At 37.8% G+C, this 23,259-nt stretch overlaps 1 protein-coding gene across 5 annotated transcripts in view; it reads left to right on the forward strand.

Moving 5' to 3' along the window:
* The window catches only part of SLC2A13 (solute carrier family 2 member 13), a 371,468-nt gene that overhangs the window by 243,531 nt on the left and 104,678 nt on the right, over positions 1 to 23,259 (forward strand). For all 5 annotated transcript variants that reach the window (XR_010321870.1, XM_010595831.3, XM_064284386.1 and 2 more), the window contains exon 5: positions 19,574 to 19,737. Coding sequence is in view for 4 of the 5 variants with exons in the window: in XM_010595831.3 (XP_010594133.2) it covers positions 19,574 to 19,737 (164 nt within the window). In the remaining variant the exon portion in view is untranslated. The remainder of the gene's footprint in view (positions 1 to 19,573; positions 19,738 to 23,259) is intronic.

Below are 23,259 nucleotides of genomic sequence, written 5' to 3' on the forward strand. Positions count from 1 at the left end.
CCATGACAGCTTGGAATTTAATATGTGTTATTTGTAGTGTTTTGGAAACCAAGATGTAATAGATAAAGATGATTTCATTGAATAAAATACTAAGTTCGGCAGAGGTAAAAAAATAAGTCATGACTGTCAAATTCTGAGGAAACATACCCACGTTAGTATCTCGTGATTATTACTTCATGTTTGTTTTACCTAAAATAATACTCAATTTAGTTCACAGAATTAGAGGCTTATTGTGTCTGAATACAATGTATAACAAGTTCTAATCTACAGAAATCTAAATTTTTAAACAAAACTTTTAAATAACATATGTTCATAATTGAAAAAGCATAAAAAAGAAGTCACTTAAACCTCATCACCTAGTAATAGTATATCTTAACATTTTGGTGTATTTATTTGTTTTATTTTTCAGTGATTATTCAAATAGTTGAAATTCTACCCTTTACATAATTTTGCATTTTGCTTTTTTTCACTCCATTCTGCATGCTCTTGATCTGTTTTCCCAGTCTGTAATTCTATAGAGAGTCGGTATTATATAATGTGCATAAAACTGCATATCTTTGCATAATCACATTTTCATGTAACCATGCTCTAAAATGTTGCTTTTATATGAAGTAAAAGCTTGTATGCTTTGCTAACAAAGAAATCTTTTAGGCCATTAGAACTTAAAGTGCTGTTTGATTCCCTTTTGATAGTGCTGGGAGCAGTGTTTTGCATAAAGGTAAAAACCTGCCCTTTTTTTACACTCAGGCTCTTAAGCCTCCCAAGAGAAATTTTAAATAGGCCATTACCTTTTTGCCTCTACTTTGCTTTAATAGGTGCAGTTTGGAACTAGGGGACAATAAATGGTCTGTGTCATTGTTTGGATAAAAAAACTCACAAGTCATGTGTTCTAGTATGAATTGTGTTCCCCCAAAAATGTGTGTGAACTTTGCTAGTCCATGATTCCCAGTATTGTGTGATTGTCCACCATTTTGTCATCTGATACGATTTTCTATGTGTCATAAATCCTACCTCTATGATGTTACTGAAGTGGGATTAGTAGCAGTTATGTTAATGAGGCAGGACTCAATCTACAAGATGAGGTTGTGTTTTAAGTCAATCTCTTTTGGGGTATAAAAGAGAGAAACAAGCAGAGAGACCTGGGGACCTCATACCACCAAGAAACCAGATCGAGGGGAATATGGTGCCCTTTGGACCTGGAGACCCTGTGCTGAGAAGCTCCTTGGCCAGGGAAGACTGATGACAAGGATCTTCCCCCAGATTGACTGACAGAAAAAGTCTTCCCTTGGAGCTGGCACCCTGAATTCGGACTTGTAGCCTCTTAGACTGTGAGAGAATAAATTTCTCTTTGTTAAAGCCATCCACTTGTGGTATTTCTGTTATAGCAGCGCTAGATGACTAAGACATCATGTAAAGTCATCTTTTTTTTTAAAATGTACCCTTCTCTAGCCACAAGGGAAACTGGGCACTCAGGACTGGCTAGTCAGGTAGAAAGAAATTTAACTGAATCAGGAAAGAGATGGCAGTAGAGTGTGTAGGAACCAAGATATTCAAGATACAGCCCTCTGATGTTGTTGTGAGGTGCTGTTGAGTCAGTTCTGACTCATGCTGACCCCATGTGACAGAGTAGAACCACCCTGTAGGGTTTTCTAGGCTGTAATCTTTACTGGAGCAAATTGCCAGGTCTCTCATCCAGTGGAGCCACTAGATGGGTTCAAACTGCCAGCCCTTCGGTTAGCAGCCTAATACTTGACTGTTGCGCTACCAGGGCTCCTTTACAACCCTTTACCCTTCTGTAATATAGTTTTTTTTCCTAAAATACCGTCTTGATAACATTTTGAGGCCTTGGCTGTAGGCAGGTCAGTTTTCCCCTGCCACTGCCCACCTGCTGTAATTGCCCTGGGGCCAGGTACGCAACACCTAGGGACAACCCCTAAGTAACTGAGACTGTGGAATTATTCAGAATTCCCAATCCCCAGGGGAATTGACTCCATAGCAACGGGTTTGGTTTTTTGGTTTTAGGAAGCCTTTAAAACTTAGCTAACCTTACCCTGCTTGCCACGCATAGGCTCTCTCCTACAATTCCTGCTTGTTCCAGGGAACTGTAAGTATAATAAACTTCTTTGATGACAGTCATTTCCACAGCTGTGCGTTTTGCCCTACGTGATAAACAGATCTAGGGTACATTTAAACACTTTCCCTCTCACCCTACTACGGCGAATTTTTTTATTTCTTTAAAGCCTCTGGACTACTTGAATATTTTATTATGAATGTTAATTATTAAAGTTATTTAAGAGATGAAAATTTAGTTATAAATACACTAAAAACTACTGAAACATACAGGTTAAAAAGGTAAGTATTACAGTATGTGAATTATATCTCAATAAACAAATTAACAAGCATGGCAAAAAAAGAAAAAGAGGTGGAAGGCCATACCATCTATCCATTCATTTAAATAAACACTAAATGTCTAAAAATTACTAGCCTTAAGCCTACTTTGGCAGTTACAAAGGTGAATCACATATTAAAAACCAATTGCCTAGTGTGTTAGAGTAGAACTGTGCTCCATAGGATTTTCAATGACTGATTTTTTGAAAGTAGGTTGCCAGGCCCTTCTTCCAAGGTGCCTGTGAGTGGATTTGAACCTGCAACCTTCCTATTGGCAGCAAACACACTGTTTGCACTGCCCAGGGATACATAGACACTTCTTTTTGGCGTTTATAGTCTAGTAGAGGAAATATGATGCTTATTTAAGTAACTCTAATACCAGAGGGAAAGTGATGCGCATTGTAAGAGAGGTCCACATAAATTCTAGGGAAAAAGCAGAAGAAGGAAAAATTAATTCCAGCAGCAAATGTTGAAGTGTTAATTGATTTTCTGTGAATTAACCTAAAATTGATCGGGTAGATTGGTGGTGGTGAGATAATTAATCACACTTTTTCTGTGAAAATAAGGCAAGATTTTACCTGAGGCTGGCTTGATTAAAACAGTGGCAGGTTGGAAGAAGTTAGGAAGTTATCTTTTGGAGAGTGAACATCTTACGGAATTTCAAGAGAGGTCCATTTGTGTGTTTTTCTCCAGCCCCTTTCAGCTGCCAGGTGTAAATGCAGAGTAGGAGAATAACTGGATTGAACCAGAGTTGGAGTAAGGCAGGGACTGTGTGCATGGTGAAGAGAAAATGTTTATAATGATAGTTTGGGGAAGTGGTTTTTAAAGCAGCATCACCATCACCTGGGAACTTATTGGAAATGAACTTCTTGGTCCCAAACTTACTAAATCAGAAACTCTGTCAGATTTGTGGGGTGGAGTCAAGCAATCTGTTTTAACAGGCCCTGCAGGTGATCCTTTTAAGAGCCACTAATTTAGGAGACCTAAAACTAGGGAAGGAGCCCTGTTGGCGCAGTGGTTATGTTGCCGGGTGAAAACCCCAGGTTTTGCTCTGCATGACCTGTTACAGCCAATAAACAAGAGGCTCGGGTGAGAGATCAGAAAGAAATCTTTATTTCATTGTACAAGGAAATGAGCAGTTTAGGCTGTTACTTCCAAGACTGCTCTCAGGCAGCTTGGGGAGGTGGGCTTTTACAAAGAGTAGACAAGGAAATACAGATTCATCATGAGTATTCAGAATTGATCTTTGCCAAGGCACTGAGGGCTTGGGGTGATTATGTATTTTCTCTAGACAAGGGTTGAATTCTTGGGCAGGGTGCTTATATGTATTTTGCACTTAATGAGCTAATAGCTCACTTGGAGTGTTGAGATAGCATAAAAGCCTACTAAGACCAGTTGGGGCCTACTATGTCTGTTCTGTGGTTACCTTGTCAAGGAGTTTTTGCCCATTCTATAGCTATCTTGTCAAGGACAGTTCCAAAAGAATGTGTAGCCTATTTTGCTCAATGTAGGAAGATAAGTGAGAGCAGGTGTCTCTTAGAAGTGCTGAGCTCTGCGGCTGCCTGTCTCGGTGAAGAGCTCGGCTGCTAACCAAAAGGTCGGCAGTTCAAATCCACTAGCCGCTCCTTGGAGACCCTATGGGTCAGTTCTGCTCTGTCCTGTGGGGTTTCTATGAGTCGGAACTGACTCAAGGGCACCTAACAACAACAAAGTACATTAAGGGCCCTGGTGGCATAGTGGTTAAGCATTTGGCTGCTAACCAAAACGTCAACAGTTCAAATCCACTAGCCACTCCTTGGAAACTCTAAGGGGGAGTTCCACTCTGTCCTGTACTGTCACTATGAATCGGAATTGACTTGATGGAAACCAGCTTCATTTTTTTTTTTTTTAACTACACAAGGAGCATTGGTGTTTTAGTGGTAGAATTATCACGTTCCACGCCCGAACCCCTGGTTGAATTCCCAGCCAGTACACCATATGCACAGCACAGCCACCACTAGTCTGTCAGTTGAGGCTTGTGTGTTGCTATGATGCTGAATGGGTTTCAGTGAAGCTTCCAGACTAAGATGGAGTAAGAAGAAAAGCCTGGTAATCTACTTCCAAAAAGCAGCCAGTGAAAACCCTGTGAAACACAACAGCTCAATCTGCAACTGATCATAGGGATGGCAGAGGACCAGGCAGTTTTTCCTTCCATAGAGTCACCATGAATCAGTGGTGACTTCAGGGCAGCTGACAACAAGGAGGGGAATGTTTTGTGACCCCAGTTTGCAATCTACCATAATTTCTTCTCAGTCTTTGAGTAAATATGATACAAGATGTTTTAATAAGATTTGGGTAAACAGCGTAAATTAATAAATTATGCTTTTGATATAAAACAATAAAAAAGGGTAGGTCATGTGGGAATAGTTGGGATCTGTAGAAATTCCTCACGAGTTCCTTTGGCACATTTTTTCTTTGTTCTCCCCAAAAGACTAATGAAATTATATTATGAAAATAGTTTTTATAATGTAATAAATTGATAAGTATGCTTTCTTAGGGCTATGCTTTTTGGATTCTTGCATGATCATTTCAAGAATACTATGACACAATGAACTAGTATGCTGGTCCAAAACATACATGTGACATAAGTGAAGTCCTAATTTATATTTTTCAAACCTTTATTTTTGCCTTTATGTCTTACATCTAATAAGATACAGAGAGGATTTCTGAATTTACAAAGTACATGAAAATATGTTAGAAAGTTTTTAATCATTTTTTTAAAAAGATTTTTGAGTTTCGAGTAAAGCATTCTTCTGTGAAAGCTATTGCTGTATTTTTCAGTTATCCAGATTTTTGACCAAAAACACCATTCTGAGAGGAAAACATAATTTTTTTCAGAGAAGTGGACAGCTTTTATTTGAATGGTATTTTAAATTTTATAGTCTTTAAAGTAAGTATATATATATGTATAATACTACAAAATTAAAAGAGCTGAACAATATAACTTAAATAATGGAAATCTTTTAAGATATATGCGATCAGCCGTGCTCCTTACAGCCCAGGTACGAGCACAGCCCATAAAACTGTTGTGTATGTCAAACATGACTGTGTTTGGAATCTGCCTGCAACACTGATGGAACACATCATCTTCATGCTACATGAGTCGAAATAACCGTGATTGAATTGCAGCAGTTAATTTCTCTTAGATGAGCTCCCCAGCTGTTAGGAAGGGTTTGTTCCATGTCACTTTTATTCATGAAATTAAAGTCGTTATAGTTTCATGCAGGAAAAAGTTTGCCTTAATTGTGAACTGATTTGTTTTGTCAGACAGTTAACCTTATTTACTGTTTTCCCTTGCCTGTTGGGAATTTTAGAGCTAACACATGGTGATTATCTAAAGATTTCATTAATTAATGCCATCTTCTACCTCTGTTGCTCTCTATTAGTTTTTTATTTATTTTTTTAGCTATTCTATCGTGTACTTTTATATAAATATTCTTAATTCCAAACAAATATTGAACACCTATTTCTCTTTTTTCTTTCCAATATTTTATTATTTTTTATTGTACTTTAGATGAAAGTTTACAGAACAAACTAGCTTCTCATTAAACGGTTAGTACACCTATTGTTTTATGACATCGGTTAACAACCCTATGACATGTCAACACTCCCCTTTCCTATCCCTCCCAGCCTTCTAGTCCTTCGCCCTGGGCTGGTGTGCCCCTTTAGCCTTGTTTTGTTTTATGGGTCTGTCTAATCTTCGGCTGAAGGGTGAACCTCTGGAGTGACCTCTGAAGTGACTTCATTACTGAGCTAAAAGGATGTCTGGGGGCCATACTCTCGGGGTTTCTGGTCTCTATCAGGCCAGTAAATCTAGTGTTTTTTTTTTTTTTTTTTAATTAGAATTTTGTTCTGCATTTTTCTCCAGCTCTGTCTAGGACCCTCTATTGTGATCCCTGTCAGAGAAGTCAGTGGTGGTAGCCAGGTATCATCTAGTTGTACTGGACTTAGTCTTGTGGAGGCCGTGGTAGTCATGGCCCATTAGTCCTTTGGACTAATTTTTCCTTTGTGTCTTTAGTTTTCTTCATTCTGTCTTGCTACCAAAGGGCTGAGCCTAGTGAAGTATCTTAGATGGCCACTCACAGGCTTTAAGACCCCACACGCTACTCACCAAAGTAAAATGTAGAACATTCTCTTTATAAATTATGTTATGCCAGTTGAGCTAGATGTTCCCTGAGACTATGGTTCCCACATCCCCCAGCCCAGTAATCCAGCCCCTCACGGAGTTTGGATGTGACTGTGGAGCTTCCATGACCTTGCCTTGTGCAAGTTTTGCTGGCTTCCCCAGTATCGTATACTGTCTTACCCTTCACCAGTGTTACCACTTATCTATTGTCTGTTTAGTATTTTTCCATCCCTACCCCTCTTCTCCCTCGTAACGGTCAAAAGATTGCTTCTTTTTGTGTGTAAACCTTTTCATGAGTTTTTATAGTAGTGGTCTCATACAATATTTGTCCTTTTTTGATTGACTTATTTTACTCAGCATAATGCCCTCCATATAAATCCATGTTGTGAAATGCTTCGCAGATTCATCGGTGTCTCCATTGTGTGTATGTACCATGGTTTGTTTAGTCATTCATCTGTTGATGGGCATCTAGGTTGTTTCCGTCTTTTTGCTGTTGTGAACAATGCTGCAGTGAACATGGGTGTGCATACGTTTATTCATGTGATGGCTGTTATTTCTCTAGGGTATTGAATACCTACTTCTTGTTGTTAACTCTGACATGCTGACAATATCAAATCCCAAACCAAACTTGTTGCCATTGATCATAGTGACCTTACAGGGCAGAGTAGAACTGCCCCATGTGGTTTCCAAGGCTGTAATCTTTACAGAAGCAGACTGGCACATCTTCACATCTTTCTCCCCTGGAGCAGTTGGTGGGTTCAAACTGCTGACCTTGAATTAGCAGCCAAGTGATTAACCACTGTGCAACCAGGCCTCCTTGTACTGGCAATGGAAGTATAAAAAAGACAGGCTATGGCCTCAGGAAGCTTAAAAAAAAAAAAAAACTCTCTTTCAGAAATTCCTAGGAAATGCTTTCTTTGGTTACGAACTTAATATATGTATTTTACTAAGCATATAAAATTTACTAAGCTTGTTTATTCTTTTATTGCTAGTTAAAACCCATAATTACAATAGATTGCCACTACCAAGCCTACATATTTCTAGAGCTATTTTGTTTTACTCATATTTAAATTCAGGGCTGAAAACTGGGTCTTGCATAATCTCTGAGATAGCACTGCACGTACAGTTCCAGCCCTTTTTACTCTCAGACATCTACAGAGAGTTGCAGACTGGTCTTCTATGAGAACACGCTGCCTTCAGGCCCTTCAGCCTCACTTTGAGGAAAGAGATAGCGTGTGTGAGATGACCAAAGATGTCTAGGGAATCTTTGAAGAAGATAACAGTTTGTTTGATAGATATTATAAAATGACTTTGAAAAGAGAAAGCATCCCTGCTTTGAGTCCAAAAAGAAAGAAAGTCTTTTTCAGCTGTTCATAATGATCTTTATGAGAAAGCCCTCTATGCTTTATACAGCATTTGAATGAATACTCATTCTCCTGAAAATTCAAGCTACTACATAAAGGCTTATAAGATTGTAAGTACAATGATAACCCATTACATAAACGGTTGACTGATATCATCATTTATGAAAACATTGAAATTTATACATTTTAAGATGTAACTTTCCACAAACACCGTGATCTAACTTTTAGAAACTAAGTTTGTGAGCCCTTCTGACCTAAATGTGTTATCCCCTGCCCTATGAAAAAAAAATATAATTGCTGCCTGAATTTTTCTGGGACTGATTACACCTTAATGTCCTTCTTTCATTCTTTCACCTTCTCTGTTAGCCTTTTGCTTACTTTACTGCTTATTAGCACTTTTACTCTGATAAGCAGAATAATGAGCCCCCAAGATGGCACAATACCAGGCAACATTTCCTCCTGTTATACATAAAGTTTCTGTGAGTCAGAGTCGACTCAATGGCAACTAAGAACTACTAAGAAGATACCCATGTTCGAATCCCTGGAATCCGTGAATATATTACATTTAATGACAAAGGAAAATTAAGAGAGCACATGAAATTAAGTTTGCTAATCAGCATACCTTAAAATACTGTATGGAGATTATCCTGGATTATCCAAGTGGACCAGTATAAATCACAGAGGTCCTAAAATGTAGAAAGAGGCACAAGAGGAGGTCAGAGTGATGCACCATGAGAAGGGCTCGACTCTCTGATTCTGGCTTCGAAGATGAAAAAAGGAGCTATGAGCACAGGAATGTAAGTGGCCTCTAGAAGCTGGAAAAGTCAAGAAATCAGATCCTTTCCTCGAGCCTCCAGAAAGGAGCACAGCACTGCTGACTACCTTGATTTTTAGCCCAGTGAGACTAGCGTCAGACTTTTAACCTATACAGCTTAAGATAAATTTGTATTGTATTAATTGCCTCTAAAGAGCAAGTACTATGGAAGAAGTTCACTTTTTTTTCATACTTACAAAACAGTTTTCATTTTAAATGAAATTCAGAGGCTGACCACCTTATTTTGTTTGATATCACTCCTCTCCAAACCTATGGTAATTTTTTATACAACAATAAAAACGAATACATTTACCAATGCTACAGAAAGGAAAAAGAAGATGAAGCTTAAGTAAATCTGCTGGGAAAAGATTCAGTGTGGGTAGAAGTTACAGTTCTTGCTAACAGGAAGATAGAAGGTTATTAGTGAATTTTAGCCCCTGCTCTTGCTGTATTCCATTAATGTAATATAGTTGCCTGTTGTTAGTGTAATGGCTTGAAATCTGCTTCAAAACAATATACCACCAGACAAAGACACCACAAAAAGAAAGAAAACTACAACCTAATATCTCTTAGGACTACAGATGCAAAAACCTTCAATAAAATTCTAGCAAACAGAATCCAACAGCATATCAAAAGAGTCATACACCATGACCAAGTGGGATTTCTCCCACAAATGTAGGTATGGTTCAACATTAGAAAATCAATCAAATGTAATACGCCACATCAATAACAACAAAGGAAAAGAATCACATGATCATCTCTATGGATGGAGAAAAAGCATTTGATAAAATCTAACACCCTTTCTTGATGAAAACCCTAAAGAAGATTGGAATAGAAGGGAAAATCCACATCATGACTCAAGGCATGTATAAAAAGCCGATGGCCAATATTATACTTAATGGATAATGACTGGGAACTTTCTCCTTGAAATTAGAAACAAGACAAGGGTGCCTTTTCTTACCACTTCTATTCAGTATTGTATTAGAAGTCCTAGCCAGAGCAATTAGACAAGGAAAAGAAATAAAAAGTATCTAGTTTGGAAAAGAAGAAGTAGCATTATCTCTGTGGATTATATGATCCTATATATAGAAAGTCCTGAAGAGTCCAAGAAAACTTCTAGAGCTAATAGAGGAATTTAGCAAAGGTGCAGGGTACAAGACCAACAAACAAAAATCACTTGGGTTTCTATACACCAGCAATGAGGAATCTGAAAGGGAAATTAGGGAAACAATTCCATTTACAATACCATCTAAGAGAATAAAATACATAGGAATAAGTCTAACCAGGGAAGTAAAGGATTTATACAATGAATGAAAATTGTAAAACACTGCTGAAAGAGATTAAAGAAGACTTAAATAAATGGAAAGAAGTTCCATGTTCGTGAATTGAAGACTTAATTTTGTTAAGATGTCATTACTGCCCCAGGTGATCTGTAGATTTAACGAAATCCCAATCAAAATTCCAACAGCCTTCTTTACAGAAATAGAAAAACCAATCTTCAACTTTATAAGGAATGTCAAGAGGCCTCAAATAGGTAAAACAGTGTTGAAAGAGAAGAACAAAGTAGGAATACTACAGTTCCTGATTTTAAAACATACTATTCAGCTGCAGTAATCAAAACACATGGTACTGTTACAACAGTAGGCACAAAGACTAATAGTATAAAATTGAGAGTTCAGAAGTAAACCCACATGTCTATAACCAACTAATTTTTGAAAAGGGTGCTAAGTCCATTCAATGGAGAAAGAGGAGCCTCTTCAATAAATGATGCTGGGAAAATTGGATTTCCACATGTAAAAAAATGAAGCAGGATCCATGTCTCACACCATACATGAAAACAAAATTCAAAATAGATTAAAGACTTAAATGTGCAAACTAAAACCATAAAATTCTTAGAATCAAAGCAGGGGCAATGCTGTCAGGCCTAGCTTTCAACAATGGATCATCTAATATTACAAAATCACAAACAGCAAAAGACAAAGTAAATAAATGGGACCTCATAAAAATTAGAAACTTTTGTTCATCCAAAAACATTACCAAAAAAGTGAAAAGGCAAGCTACCAACTAGGAGGATATCTTCTAGAAACCATATATCCAACAAGAACGTAATAACCAAAATATATAGAAAAATTCAACAATTTAACAACAAAAAGACAAATAATCTAATCATAAAGTGGGCAAAGGACATGAATAGACATTTCACCAAAGAAGACATTGAAATGGCCACCAAACACATGAAAAGATATTGAGGGTCATTAGTCATCAGAGAGATGGAAATAAAAACTGCAGTGAGATACCATTTCATTCACACTAGGATGAGTAAGATTTAAAAAAAAAAAAAAAGAACAAATGTTGACAAGGATGTGGGGAAATTAGAACCCTTATCCATTCTGGTAGAAATGCAAAATGGTACAGACATTGTGGAAAACAGTGTAACAGTTTCTCAAAAAATTAAAAAAAAAACTACAGTATAATCCAGCAGTTCCATTCCTAGGTATATACCCAAAAGACTTGAAAGCAGAGACTCAGAAAGAGACTTGTACACCAGTGTTTATTACAGCACTATTCACAATAGCCAAAAGGTGGAAGCAACCTAAATGCCCATCAACAGATGAATGGATGAACAAAATGTAGTACATACATACAGTGGAATACTACTCATCCAGTAGGAAAAGTGAAATCTTGGAACATGTTACAGTATGGATAGAGCTTGAAAACATTATGCTGAGTGGAAATAAGCCCATCACAGAAGGACAAATATTGTATGAACTCATTTATATAAAAAGACAAGAAAAGGCAAATGTATAGGGACCAAAGTTTATTAGTGGTTACCAGGGGCAGGAGGGAAGGAGAGAGGGGGAAGTTAATGGTTAATCTTAGCCATCATTGTTGTTAGGTGTCATCGAGTTGGCTCCTACTCAAAGTGACCCTATGTACAATAGAGCAAAACACTGCCTGATCCTGTGTCAGTCCATCTCATTGAGGGTCTTCCCCTTTTTCCCTGACGTTCTACTTAACCAAGCCTGTTGTCATTCTCCAGGGACTGATCCTTCCTGATAATATGTCTAAAGTATGTGAGACAAAGTCTCGCTGTCCTTGCTTCTAAGGAGCTTTCTGGCTGTACTTCCACAACAGATTTGTTGATTTTTTTTGGCTGTCCATGGTACATTCAATATTCTTCACCAACACCACAATTCAAAGGCGTCAGTTCTTCTGTCTTTCTTATTCATCACCCAGCTTTCACATGCATATGAGACAATTGAAAACACCATGGCTTGGATCAGGCACCTTAGTCTTCGAGGTAACATATTTGCTTTGCAACAGCTTAAAGAGGTCTTTTGCAGCCGATTTGCCCATTGTGTCTTTTGATTTCTTGACTGCTGCTTCCATGGGTGTTGATTGTGCATCCAAGTAAAATGAAATCCTTGACAACTTCAGTCTTTTCTCCATTTATCACGGTGTTGTTTTTTGGTCCAGATCTGAGGACTTTCGTTTTCTTTATTTTGAGGCACAAGGCTTTGGTCTTTGATCTTCATTGGTAAGTGCTTCAGGCCATCTTCACTTTCAGCAAGCAAGGTGGTGTCATGTGCATAATGCAGGTTTTTAATGAGTCTTCCTTCAGTTCTGATGCCATGTTCTTCTTCATATAATCCAGCTTCTCAGATTATTCACTCAGCATACAGATTGAATAGGCGTGGTGAAAGAATACAACCCTGATGCACACCTTCCTGATTTTAAACTGCACAGTATCCCCTTGTTTTGTTTGAACAGCTGCCTTTTGATCTACATACGGGTTCCTTAAGAGCACAGTTGAGTGCCCTGGAATTCCCATTCTTCATCATCCTTTTGGGAGGAAAATGGTATCATTGTGGTTTTGATTTGCATCTCTCTGATGACTAATGATGCTGAATATCTTTTTGTGTTTGGTAGCCATTTCGTTGTCCTCTTTGGTGAAATGTCTGTTCATGTCCTTTGCCCATTTTATGATTGGATTATTCATCTTTTTGTTGTTAAGTTGAACTTTTATATAAACGATTAATGTGATACCCTTAATCACTTATGTACAACCAAACACTTCATGGGATTTGGTTCCTCAGTTTGGAGGTTTAGGGTCATGGTTTCATGGGACATCCCAGTTAATTGGCCTAATAATGTGTTTAATGCTCGTGTTCTACCTCCTAGTATGTTGTGTAATACCTGGGGTCTAAAAGTAGCTATCCAAGGCACAGTAGTTGCTCTCACTTCCTATTCACCTGGAGCAACAGAGGAAAAAGGAAAGTCAGGAACAGGAGGAAGATATGGAATGTGTGGCTAACTGCCTCTGTGAACAACTGCCTCCTTTGCCATGAGACCAGAAGAACTAACTGGATGGTGCCCAGGTACCATAACTGAATATTTTGATCAAAGATTCCATAGAAGAATCCTTATCAAAAGGGGGAAAATGTAGAACAGAATTTCAAATTCTTATGGAGTCAAGACTTCCTGGAGCCGTGGAGGGTAAATGAACCCCTGAAACTATTGCCCTGAGATAATCTTTAAACTTTAAACCAAAAATATCCCCTGAAGTCATCTTAAAACTGAACAATGGTTTAGCTTAACTAGTTTAAAAAAAAAAAAAAAGTCCGCCTTGAGCATAATGCTCTTTTAAGGACTATCTATATGGAATCAGATTCACAGTAGCAATTTGAAAGATTAGATAGGAACCTTACAGGGCAGTGAATTTATATTAACGAGAGAGAAACAACTCAGGAAAGGAGGGCGAGAATGATTGTACAACTCGAAGAATGTAATCAGTGTTACTAAGTTGTGTATGTAGAAACTGTTGAGTTTTGGTGTATGCTTTGCTGTGTATATTCTCAACTACAAAAAAATAAATAAAATTTAGGGAAAAACTATATACCATCAGTTCAGTCATTTAATGATCATTTAATGGTTTTTCCATTGCCTACCGAATAAAACTCAAACATGTAGCGTGGCAATCAAGGTCGCTCCAAACAGAAGCATCTGCTACAACCTGTGTCACGCCGCCCTCTTATGTACACCCTATGTTCCAGCCATGGTAAGGCACATAGGTTTGTGAACCCCACACACTGGTTGTGGCTTTGTACTTTTCTCCTTTGTATGTGTCGTTTCCTTCACTACAAGTGCCATTTCAAACCCCTGTGAATTCTTTAAGACTTTACTCAAGCATTAAATGTTCTGAAAAATCAGGGAGGCTTCCATATCAAGTAAGATTATTTGCTCTGTCCTTTATTTCATGTTGTAACTTGTGTTCCTTTTGTGGCCCATTATGTGGTATTAAAATTACTTCTTCCCATTTCATTGTCTTTTACTAACCTGTGAACTTCTTGAGGGTCTAGTAACATGTCTGTGGGATCTTACTAACTCACATAACTTACAAAGTAAGTAAGCTCTCAATATTTTTTATTTTATTTTTTTTTAGGTAGATATTAAATGAGCAAGGGATTGTGCTCTCCAACTTGGCCAACAAACCACAGAGATGCCATTAGCATGTAGGTTTCTCATTCCCAGGCTGTGTTCTGTCTCTAAAATCAGGTACTATAGGAGAAGATTTTTCATAGCTTACAGAACGTTTTCATCTTAAGTAAAATTCAGAGACTAAACAGCTTATTTTGCTTGATATCACTCCCTTTTTTGTCCCCTGATTTAATATTTGCAATTTCATGAATTTATTGTATCAAAAATAAAAACATCAAAATACCTCCCTTTTTTTATGGCTCTTATTGAAAGAATTACCTTTTGTGCGATATAGCTCTATTTTTAAAGCATTGAGAAGACCAACAAAACATAATAGCATAAAAACTCATTGCTGTCAAGTCAATTCCGACTCATAGTGACCCTGTAAGACTGTAGAACTGCCCGTAGAATTTTCAAGGATCACCTGGTGGATTCGAATTGCCAACCTTTTGGTTATCAGCTATAGCTCTTAACCACTACGCCACTAGAGGACTTCAGATATTTGAATTTTCTGTTGACAGTTCTACTGGTTTTGGCCTTCTTAGATTTGGTATTTACATTAGTTTCTCAGTGGTTACATGTAGGTTTGACCTTGTGTAGGTCTGTGCGAAAATCAGATGAGATAATGTATACAGTGGCACTTGGAAACTAAAGCACTGTTCAGATGGAATTTATTGTTTTTATTATTTTTATTATCACTTTACACTCTGACTGCAAAGCATTCACAATTTCTGTGATGATGGGAGTAGTTCCACTGGGAATTTCTCTTTTTGTAACAGCTGTCAAAATTCAGAGTCTTAAGATGGTTGGCATAATTTTTAGTGTGATCAGGAAAGCACATCTTCATGCTGCATAGTAATTTATAAGTTTAGTTTGCCAAAAGAAAAGGAGAAAGTACTTTTTATGATGAATGAATTCACGATAGTGTTAGTATTTTACTTAAGAACAGCCATCATTAATTTAAAAAATAGAAGCCATGAGTGAGTCAAAGATGACTTAAAGTATTTGAAACATATTTATTTCAGCAATATTATGAAAATATTGATATTCAGAAACTGTAGGTTTTAACCATAGAAATATCCAACATGATTTAACATATTACTTGTCATTGATGTTGCTCGGTGCTTTTGAGTCAGTTCCGACTCATAGCGACGCCGTGCACAACAAAGCAAAACACTTGCCCAGTCCTGTGCCATCTTTACAATCGTTATGCTGGAGCCCATTGTTGCAGCCACTGTGTCAGTCCATCTCGTTGAGGTCTTCCTCTTTTCCACTGACCCTGTACTTTACCAAGCATGAGGTCTATCTCCAGGAGCTGATCCCTCCTGACGACATGTCCAAAGTATGAAAGATGCAGTCTCACCATCCTTGCTTCTAAGGAGCATTCTGATTGTACTTCTTCCAAGACAGCTTTGTTCATTCTTTTGGCAGTCCATGGTATATTCAATATTATTCACCAACACAATTGATAGGCGTCAATTCTTCTTCGATCTTATTTATTCATTGTCCAGCTTTCACATGCATATGACGTGATGGAAAATACTGTGGCTTGAGTCAGGCATGCCTTAGTCTTCAAGGTGACATCTTTGCTTTTCAACACTTTAAAGAGGTCCTTTGCAGCCGATTTGCCCAACGCAATGCATCTTTTGATTTCTTGACTGCTGCTTCCATGGGTGGTGATTGTGGATCCAAGTAATATGAAATCTTTGACAACTTCAGTCTTTTCTCCATTTATCATGATGTGGCTTATTGGTACAGTTGAGAGGATTTTTTTTTTTTTTATGTTGAAGTGTAATCCACACCGAAGGCTTTGGTTTTTAATCTTCATCAGTAAGTGCTTCAAGTCCTCTTCACTTTCAGCAAGCAAGGTTGTGTCATCTGCATAACGCAGGTTGTTATTGAGTCTTCCTCCAAGCCTGATGCCCCATTCCTCTTCATATAGTCCAGCTTCTCACATTATTTGCTCAGCATACAGATTGAATAGGTATGGTGAAAGGATACAACCCTGACACACACTTTTCCTGTCTTTAAACCAATCAGTATCCCTTTGTTCTGTCCAAACAACTGCCTTTTGATTTATGTACAGATTCCTCATAAGCACGATTAAGTATTCTGGAATTCCCATTCTTCTCAGTGTTATCCATAATTTGTCATGATCCACACAGTGAAATGCCTGCGCATAGTCAATAAAACACAGGTAAACATCCTTCTAGTATTCTCTGCTTTCAGCCAGGATCCATCTGACATCAGCAATGATATCCCTGGTTCCACATCCTCTTCTGAAACCAGCCTGAATTTCGGGCATTTCCCTATTGATATACTGCTACAGCCGTTTTTTAATGATCTTCAGCCAAATTTTGCTTGTATGTGATATTGATTATATTGTTCTATAATTTCTGCATTTGGTTAGATCACCTTTCTTGGGAATAGACATAAATATGAATCTCTTCTGGTTGACCTGGTGGCAGTCTTCCAAATTTCTTGGCACAGATGAGTGAGCACTTCCAGTGCTATATCATTTGTTGAAAGATCTCAGTTGATACTCCATCAGTTCCTGGACCCTTGTTTTTCACCAATGCCTTCAGAGCAGCTCGGACGTCTTCCTTCGGTACCACTGGTTCCTGATCATATGCTGCCTCTTAAAATGGTTGAACATCAACTAATTCTTTTTGGTATAATGACTGTATATTCCTTCCACCTTCTTTTAATGCTTCCTGTGTCATTTAGTGTTTTTCCCATAGAATCCTTCCCTATTGCAACTCGAGGGTTGAATTTTTTCTTCAGTTCTTTCAGCTTGAGAAACGCTGAGCATGTTGTTCCCTTTTGGTTTTCTATCTCCAGCTCTTTGCACATGTCATTTTAATACTTTACTTTGTCTTCTTGAGCCACTTTTTGTAATCTTCTGTTGAGTTCTTTTACTTCATCATTTCTTCCTTTTGCTTTAGCTGCTTCACGTTCAAGAGCAAGTTTCAGAATATCCATCCATCTTGGTCTTTTCTTTCTTTCCTGTCTTTTCAATGACCTTTTGCTTTCTTCACGTATGATGTCCTTGATGTCATTCCACAGTTCGTCTGGTCTTTGGTCATTAGAGTTCAAGACGTCAGATCTATTCTTGAGTTGGTCTCTAAATTCAGTTGGGATATACTTAAGGTCGTATTTTTGCTCTCGCGGACTTGCTCTGATTTTCTTCAGTTTCAGCTTGAATGTGCATATGAGCAATTGATGGTCCGTTCCACAGTCAGCCCCTGGCCTTGTTCTGACTGGTAATATTGGGCTTTCCCATTGTCTCTTTCCACAGATGCAGTTGATTTGATTCCTGTTTATTCTATCTGGTAAGGTCCATGTGTGTACTCGCCGTTTATGTTGGTGAAAAAAGGTATTTGCCATGAAGAAGTCATTGGTCTTGCAAAATTCTATCATTCAATCTCCAGCATTGTTTCTATCACCAAGGCCATATTTTCCAACTACTGATCCTTCTTTGTTTCCAACTTATGCATTCCAATCACCAGTAATTAGCAATGCATCCTGATTGCATGTTCGATCAATTTCAGACTGCAGAAGCTGAGAAAAATCTTCAGTTTCTTCATCTTTGGCCTTACAGGTTGGTGCATAAATTTGAATAATAGTTGTATTAACTGTTCTTCCTTGTAGGCATGTGAATATTATCCTATCACTGTCAGCGTTGTACTTCAGGATAGATCTTGAAACATTCTTTTTGACGATGAACGCAACACCATTCCTCTTCGAGGTGTCATTCCCAGCATAGTAGACTATATGATTGTCTGATTGAAAACGGCCAGTACCAGTCCATTTCAGCTTAGTAACACCTCAGATACTGATGTTTATGTGTTCCATTTCACTTTTGACAATTTCCAGTTTTCCTAGATTTATACTTCAAACATTCCAGTTCTAATTATTAATGGATGTTTGCAGCTGTTTCTTCTCATTTTGAAGGTCTGGAAAGTTTTACTCCATCCATGTCATTAGGGTCAACTCTAGTTTGAGGAGGCATCTCTTCCCCAGTTGCCTTTAGAGTGTCTTCCAACCTGGGGGGCTCATCTTCCGGCACTATTTGAGACAATGCTCTGCTGCTATTTGTAAGGTTTTTACTGGCTAGACTGCCGAGTCCTTCTTCCTAGTCTGTCTTAGTCTGGAAGCTCAGCTGAAACCTGTCCTCCATGGGTGGCCCTGCTGGTATCTGAATACCAGTGGCATAGCTTGCAACATCACAGCAACACGCAAGCCCCACAGTGTGACAAACTGACAGACACGTGGGATGTCCATTATCAGATTGTCCGTAAAGCTAACTTTTTTTAGAATGGCTTGAAAAGTCAGGCAAAGCCATGTTCTATCATATTTCATAGATGATTCACCAAGAGTATTAGTTTTGTTTTGTTTTAAGGTTACCTTTAAAGTAGTCAGCAGGTACAAGTACTTATATTTCCACCAGAAAAGAAGTGTCCTGCGAGACGTCTATTATCCTTTACTGTGCCAGATGTGTGTCCCATTGTGTATCATCAAATTGGCATTATAATTTTTTAAGAGCTAGTGAATTTATTTAGCATAAAATGAGTCTACAGAGCCTAATCATGCAGACTGTGCCAAAGCATAGAGACCTACTTCACCAATGAGTATACTTTTCTAGGAATCAAATGACTGTTACCATGTCCATTATGTCAACTATCTCATTACTCAGTGCTGGATAAAATACTGATACATTCTTAACCTTATGTCTTCTTTGAAGAGATTCCTTACCTTTATCAGATTTCTGTCATTATATCACACTTTCCTTATTACATGTAGGGCATCACTTTATTCTTTTAAGTTCATTAATTCATAACATATGATGACTCGTCATCATTCCATGGATTTATCCTATCAAGCTACCAGCTACCACTGTCCCTAGTTTTGGGGTCTATTTTACTGTTAAAACCTTCAGTCCAGTCCACTTAGTTGAGTCTTTTCTTGATTATACAGAGTTCAAAATAAATTTTACCTGAACGTAGTCTCTATATAGTGATTGTTTATTGAAAACATGATAGTCATAAATGTACCAAGTTTTTACCATAAATTATAACTACTTTTTCAGCCTGTAATTTGTTTTTAAATGAAGTTACCATTACATTCACAAACTTTAATTGAATATCTGCAGAACTCACAGCTCTGTGCTAAACACTAAGGGAATATAAAGAAAAATAAGACAAGATTCCTGTCCTTAAACATCTTGTGTGAATTCCCATGTTAACTTGATGTTATTACTGTAGCTATTCAGGATTTTTTTTTTTGAGTGGGTGGGTGTTTTCCTATCTGGTTAACTTCCTTTGCATAACTCTCAGCAGCAATTGTTTTTTCTTTGCCTCACAGGTACTACAGTGCAACTATCCTGCAGATGTCTGGTGTTGAAGATGATAGACTTGCAATATGGCTGGCTTCTGTTACAGCCTTCACAAATTTCATTTTCACCCTTGTGGGAGTCTGGCTTGTTGAGAGAGTAGGCCGCAGAATGCTTACCCTTGGTAGTTTAGCAGGTAGGTGCCTGGATAAAGAATTCAGTTGTTATAAACTCTTTTCTAATAATAAGTTAGCCTTTCAAAGTACAATACTGATACTGCTTCTGATATTGATTTCTGAGCCAAACAATATAAAATTAGAGTTCCTCTAGACCAAAAGAGCCCTGGTGGCACAGTGGTTGAGCACTTGGCTGCTAACCAAAAGGTCAGTGTTTCAAGTATACCAGTGACTGCACGGGAGAAAGAAGTGTCAGTCTGCTTCTGTAAACATTTACAGCCTTGGAAACCCTATGGGACAGTTCTACTCTGTCCTATGGGGTCGCTATATCAACTTGATGGCAATGGGTTTGGGTTCTTGTTTGGTTCCAGACCAAAAAAAAAACAAAGAGCTTTAAATCGATGTTATAATACGGGACTAGAAACCAGAATTGTGAGAACAATTTTAATCTACTGAGGGTAACATTTCTTTGTTATTATCTTGCATTCTGCTCAAAGGTACGAGTGAAAAGAATAATCATTTTTTGTTCTGTCCATGGTTGAAAAACTCAGGATTCAGAAACTTGCTTTTAACATACGTTATATTTTTAAGTTTGGAATAATATGGAAGTAAATTTGGAGCATTTTTTCAAAGCTCTTTCAACAGTGGAAAATTAGAACCATATAATTTATTCACAAAGCAGGGACAGACTCTCTTTGTGTTTGAATGAGGCCAAAATTCCAGGGTAAATTCTGGTTGGATAAGTCTGCCTTCTCTGATAGCTAAATAATGCAAAATCTTTTTCACTTGCAAGTTCCTCTTTTGTTTAAATTCTGCCGATTTCATTTATTTCTCTCTGACATAATGGCTGTTTTACTTGACAGAATGAGACCCATCTTTACCATTGTCTTCACATGATTGCATCACATAATTTTCTAATTTTTTTTTTCAAATATACAAGCAGATTCCTACTTAGGAGTTAAGTTGTCCTCTAATAGCGCCTTAGAGTAAGAATACATTTTTTTCATTAAAATATAGTTTCCAGGCCAGCATAACTAAATTGTTTTAACTAAATTATACCTAAAACATTAATCTAATATTACTTCAAGTACTTGTACCAGATTCCAATGAAAAAATACATTTTGAGTGCCAAACACAATTATTAGAAACACGTACCTCCCCACCCCTAGCTCCAGAAGGAAGAGTAATATGCTTCCCCCTTCTTGTTCTTGCCTAAGCTGTGGAAGCCCATGAGTCCAATAATTTGAGGGGAACTATAGTATCAGTACTGAGGAGAAGGTAAAGATTAAGGAGCAAAGGTGAGTATAATAAGAAAGTGGAAGGGTGAAGGAGGAAAAGTGAGAGGGAAGTGAGGGTTTAAAAACCATGCATTTTCAAACCTATTGAAGAAACCAGATGTGCTTAGCCTGGAAAACAGAAGACTAAAGGGAGACGTGATAGATATCATATTCTAGCAGATGGTAGATGTTCTGAGGACGTAGATTTTTACTGAAGAAAAATTATTCACAGTAATCAGAGCTATCCAACAGTGAATTGTGCTGCCTCCATATGATGGAAAACTCAACAAAAGGCTGGATGACCATCAGGCAGTGATGCGCTAAAGATAGATTCCTACCTTGGGTTGGAAATTGGATTTGCTGACCCTCTGAGGGTCAGGTCAACTCTAAGAGGAAGTAATAGCTGCTTTCAATTTTTTTAAAAAGGGCACTCTTCATTTTCCCTAGGATCTAAAGAGGCATATGTTTTAAATAACATTTCAATTCTGGAATTTGGGATTTGACTTTTGAGGTCTGGAGAAAATTTCTGATTAAATGTTTTTTCTACCAGCTTGTGTCTCTTCATTTGTTACAGTCTAATAAAACACTTTCTTACCAGTTCTGAAAAATTTTGAGGCTGCATAGATTAGCTCTAGAGACAGACTGGGTTGAATTATGTGACTTTGGGGAAGGCTCTATTCCTTTCTATGTAAATGGGGATAATTACAGTTCTTACTTCATAGGATTGTAACGGGGATTAAGCACTTCTATACGTGGGTAGCACTTGAAATACTACCTGACAGAAAGTAAAGTGCCCAGAGCATTTTAGCAATCAGCAGCATTATTATTGCCATGAAGGGACTCTGTAGTTTGAGCCATACTGTGAAATAGGTTCCCATCATTAAAATTCAGGGTCTTCTCTGAAGTCTTCTGGCTGATCTCATGGCTACCTCTCAGGGTGGTTCCTCTGCCCCAAGGCTTTCCAGAGCTCATCCCTGACTATTAAGAGAAAGTATTAAGACATTTACTTGGGAGAAAGACCAAAAGATTTCAGTGACTGGTTCTTGTGAGCAACCTGTGGCCATTTTCTTTCCTGCCATGTTTGTTTTTCAGCCAAAACCTTCAACACCCCAGCTCCATCCACTGCAGATACCGTGCAGTGATTCGTCCAGCTTGAGAGACACCTTTCACTTAAGTCTGCATCTGATTTCCTTGTCTACGTGGCCAGCTAAAATGATGTAGTGGATATTACACTGGCCCAGGAGATGAAAGGCCTGGTTTCTTGTCACCGTTTTCCTCTTTTACCTATACGTGTTGTCGCTGTGTGTCTTAGAGTCGATTCCAACTCCTAGTGACCCTGTAGGACAGAGTAGAAAAAAAAAAACTGCCCTATAAAGTTCCTAAGGCTGTAATCTTTATGAAAGCAGACTGCCACATCTTTCTCCTGTGGAGTGGTTCGAACCATCACGCATCTTTCTCTCAGCAGGCAAGAGCTTAATCACTGCACCACGAAGACTCCTTTACCTGTACGCACAGATGTAAATAGTGTTATTTATTCAGTTCTTGTTATTAACTGTGATTAAATAGATCCTACTAGAACATAATGATCAATGGAAGTTTACACCTTCAAAAGAAGACTTACTACTCAATGACCTTGTTAGTGTATTAGTATTACTCTAGTATGAACCTCACAACAAGTATTTCTGTCCGACTTGGATACCAATTGTTAGTCTTATTTTTATTTCAGTATGGTTTTATTGTGTGCAGGTAAATATTTGATATTCTGCTAGTAGTAACCATTAGAATATGCTTCCATTTAAATGATCTTGAATTCAGTTGGCTATTGCCTAGAATTTTTAAAAACTTTTCATTCCTTATTTTATGTGTTTATTGATGATTAATTTTATTGTATTGGGCAAAAAGAAGTGGAAAATCTTATGCCAAAATAATTATTTGTGAATAGATATTCATTCCTTAAAAACTACTACAAATATATTTTGTAACCCTGGTGGCATAGTGGTTAAGTGCTGCAGCTGCCAACCAAAAGGTCAGCAGTTTGAATCTACCAGGCATGCCTTTGAAACTCTTTGGAGCAGTTCTGCTGTGTCCTATAGGGTTGCTATGAATCACAATCGACTCGACGGAAATCAGTTTGGGTTTTTTTTTTTTTAGACCCGGACAAAGAAACTATTTATGCGAAGAAATATAAAATATGTAGTCCATGAATAATTTTAAGCATGGAACATTTTGTGGTGTGCTGGCTTCTAATGTTTTCAGTTTGCTCAG

The sequence above is a fragment of the Loxodonta africana genome, chromosome 4 (assembly GCF_030014295.1).
Source record: "Loxodonta africana isolate mLoxAfr1 chromosome 4, mLoxAfr1.hap2, whole genome shotgun sequence".
Taxonomy (NCBI): Eukaryota; Metazoa; Chordata; class Mammalia; order Proboscidea; family Elephantidae; genus Loxodonta; species Loxodonta africana.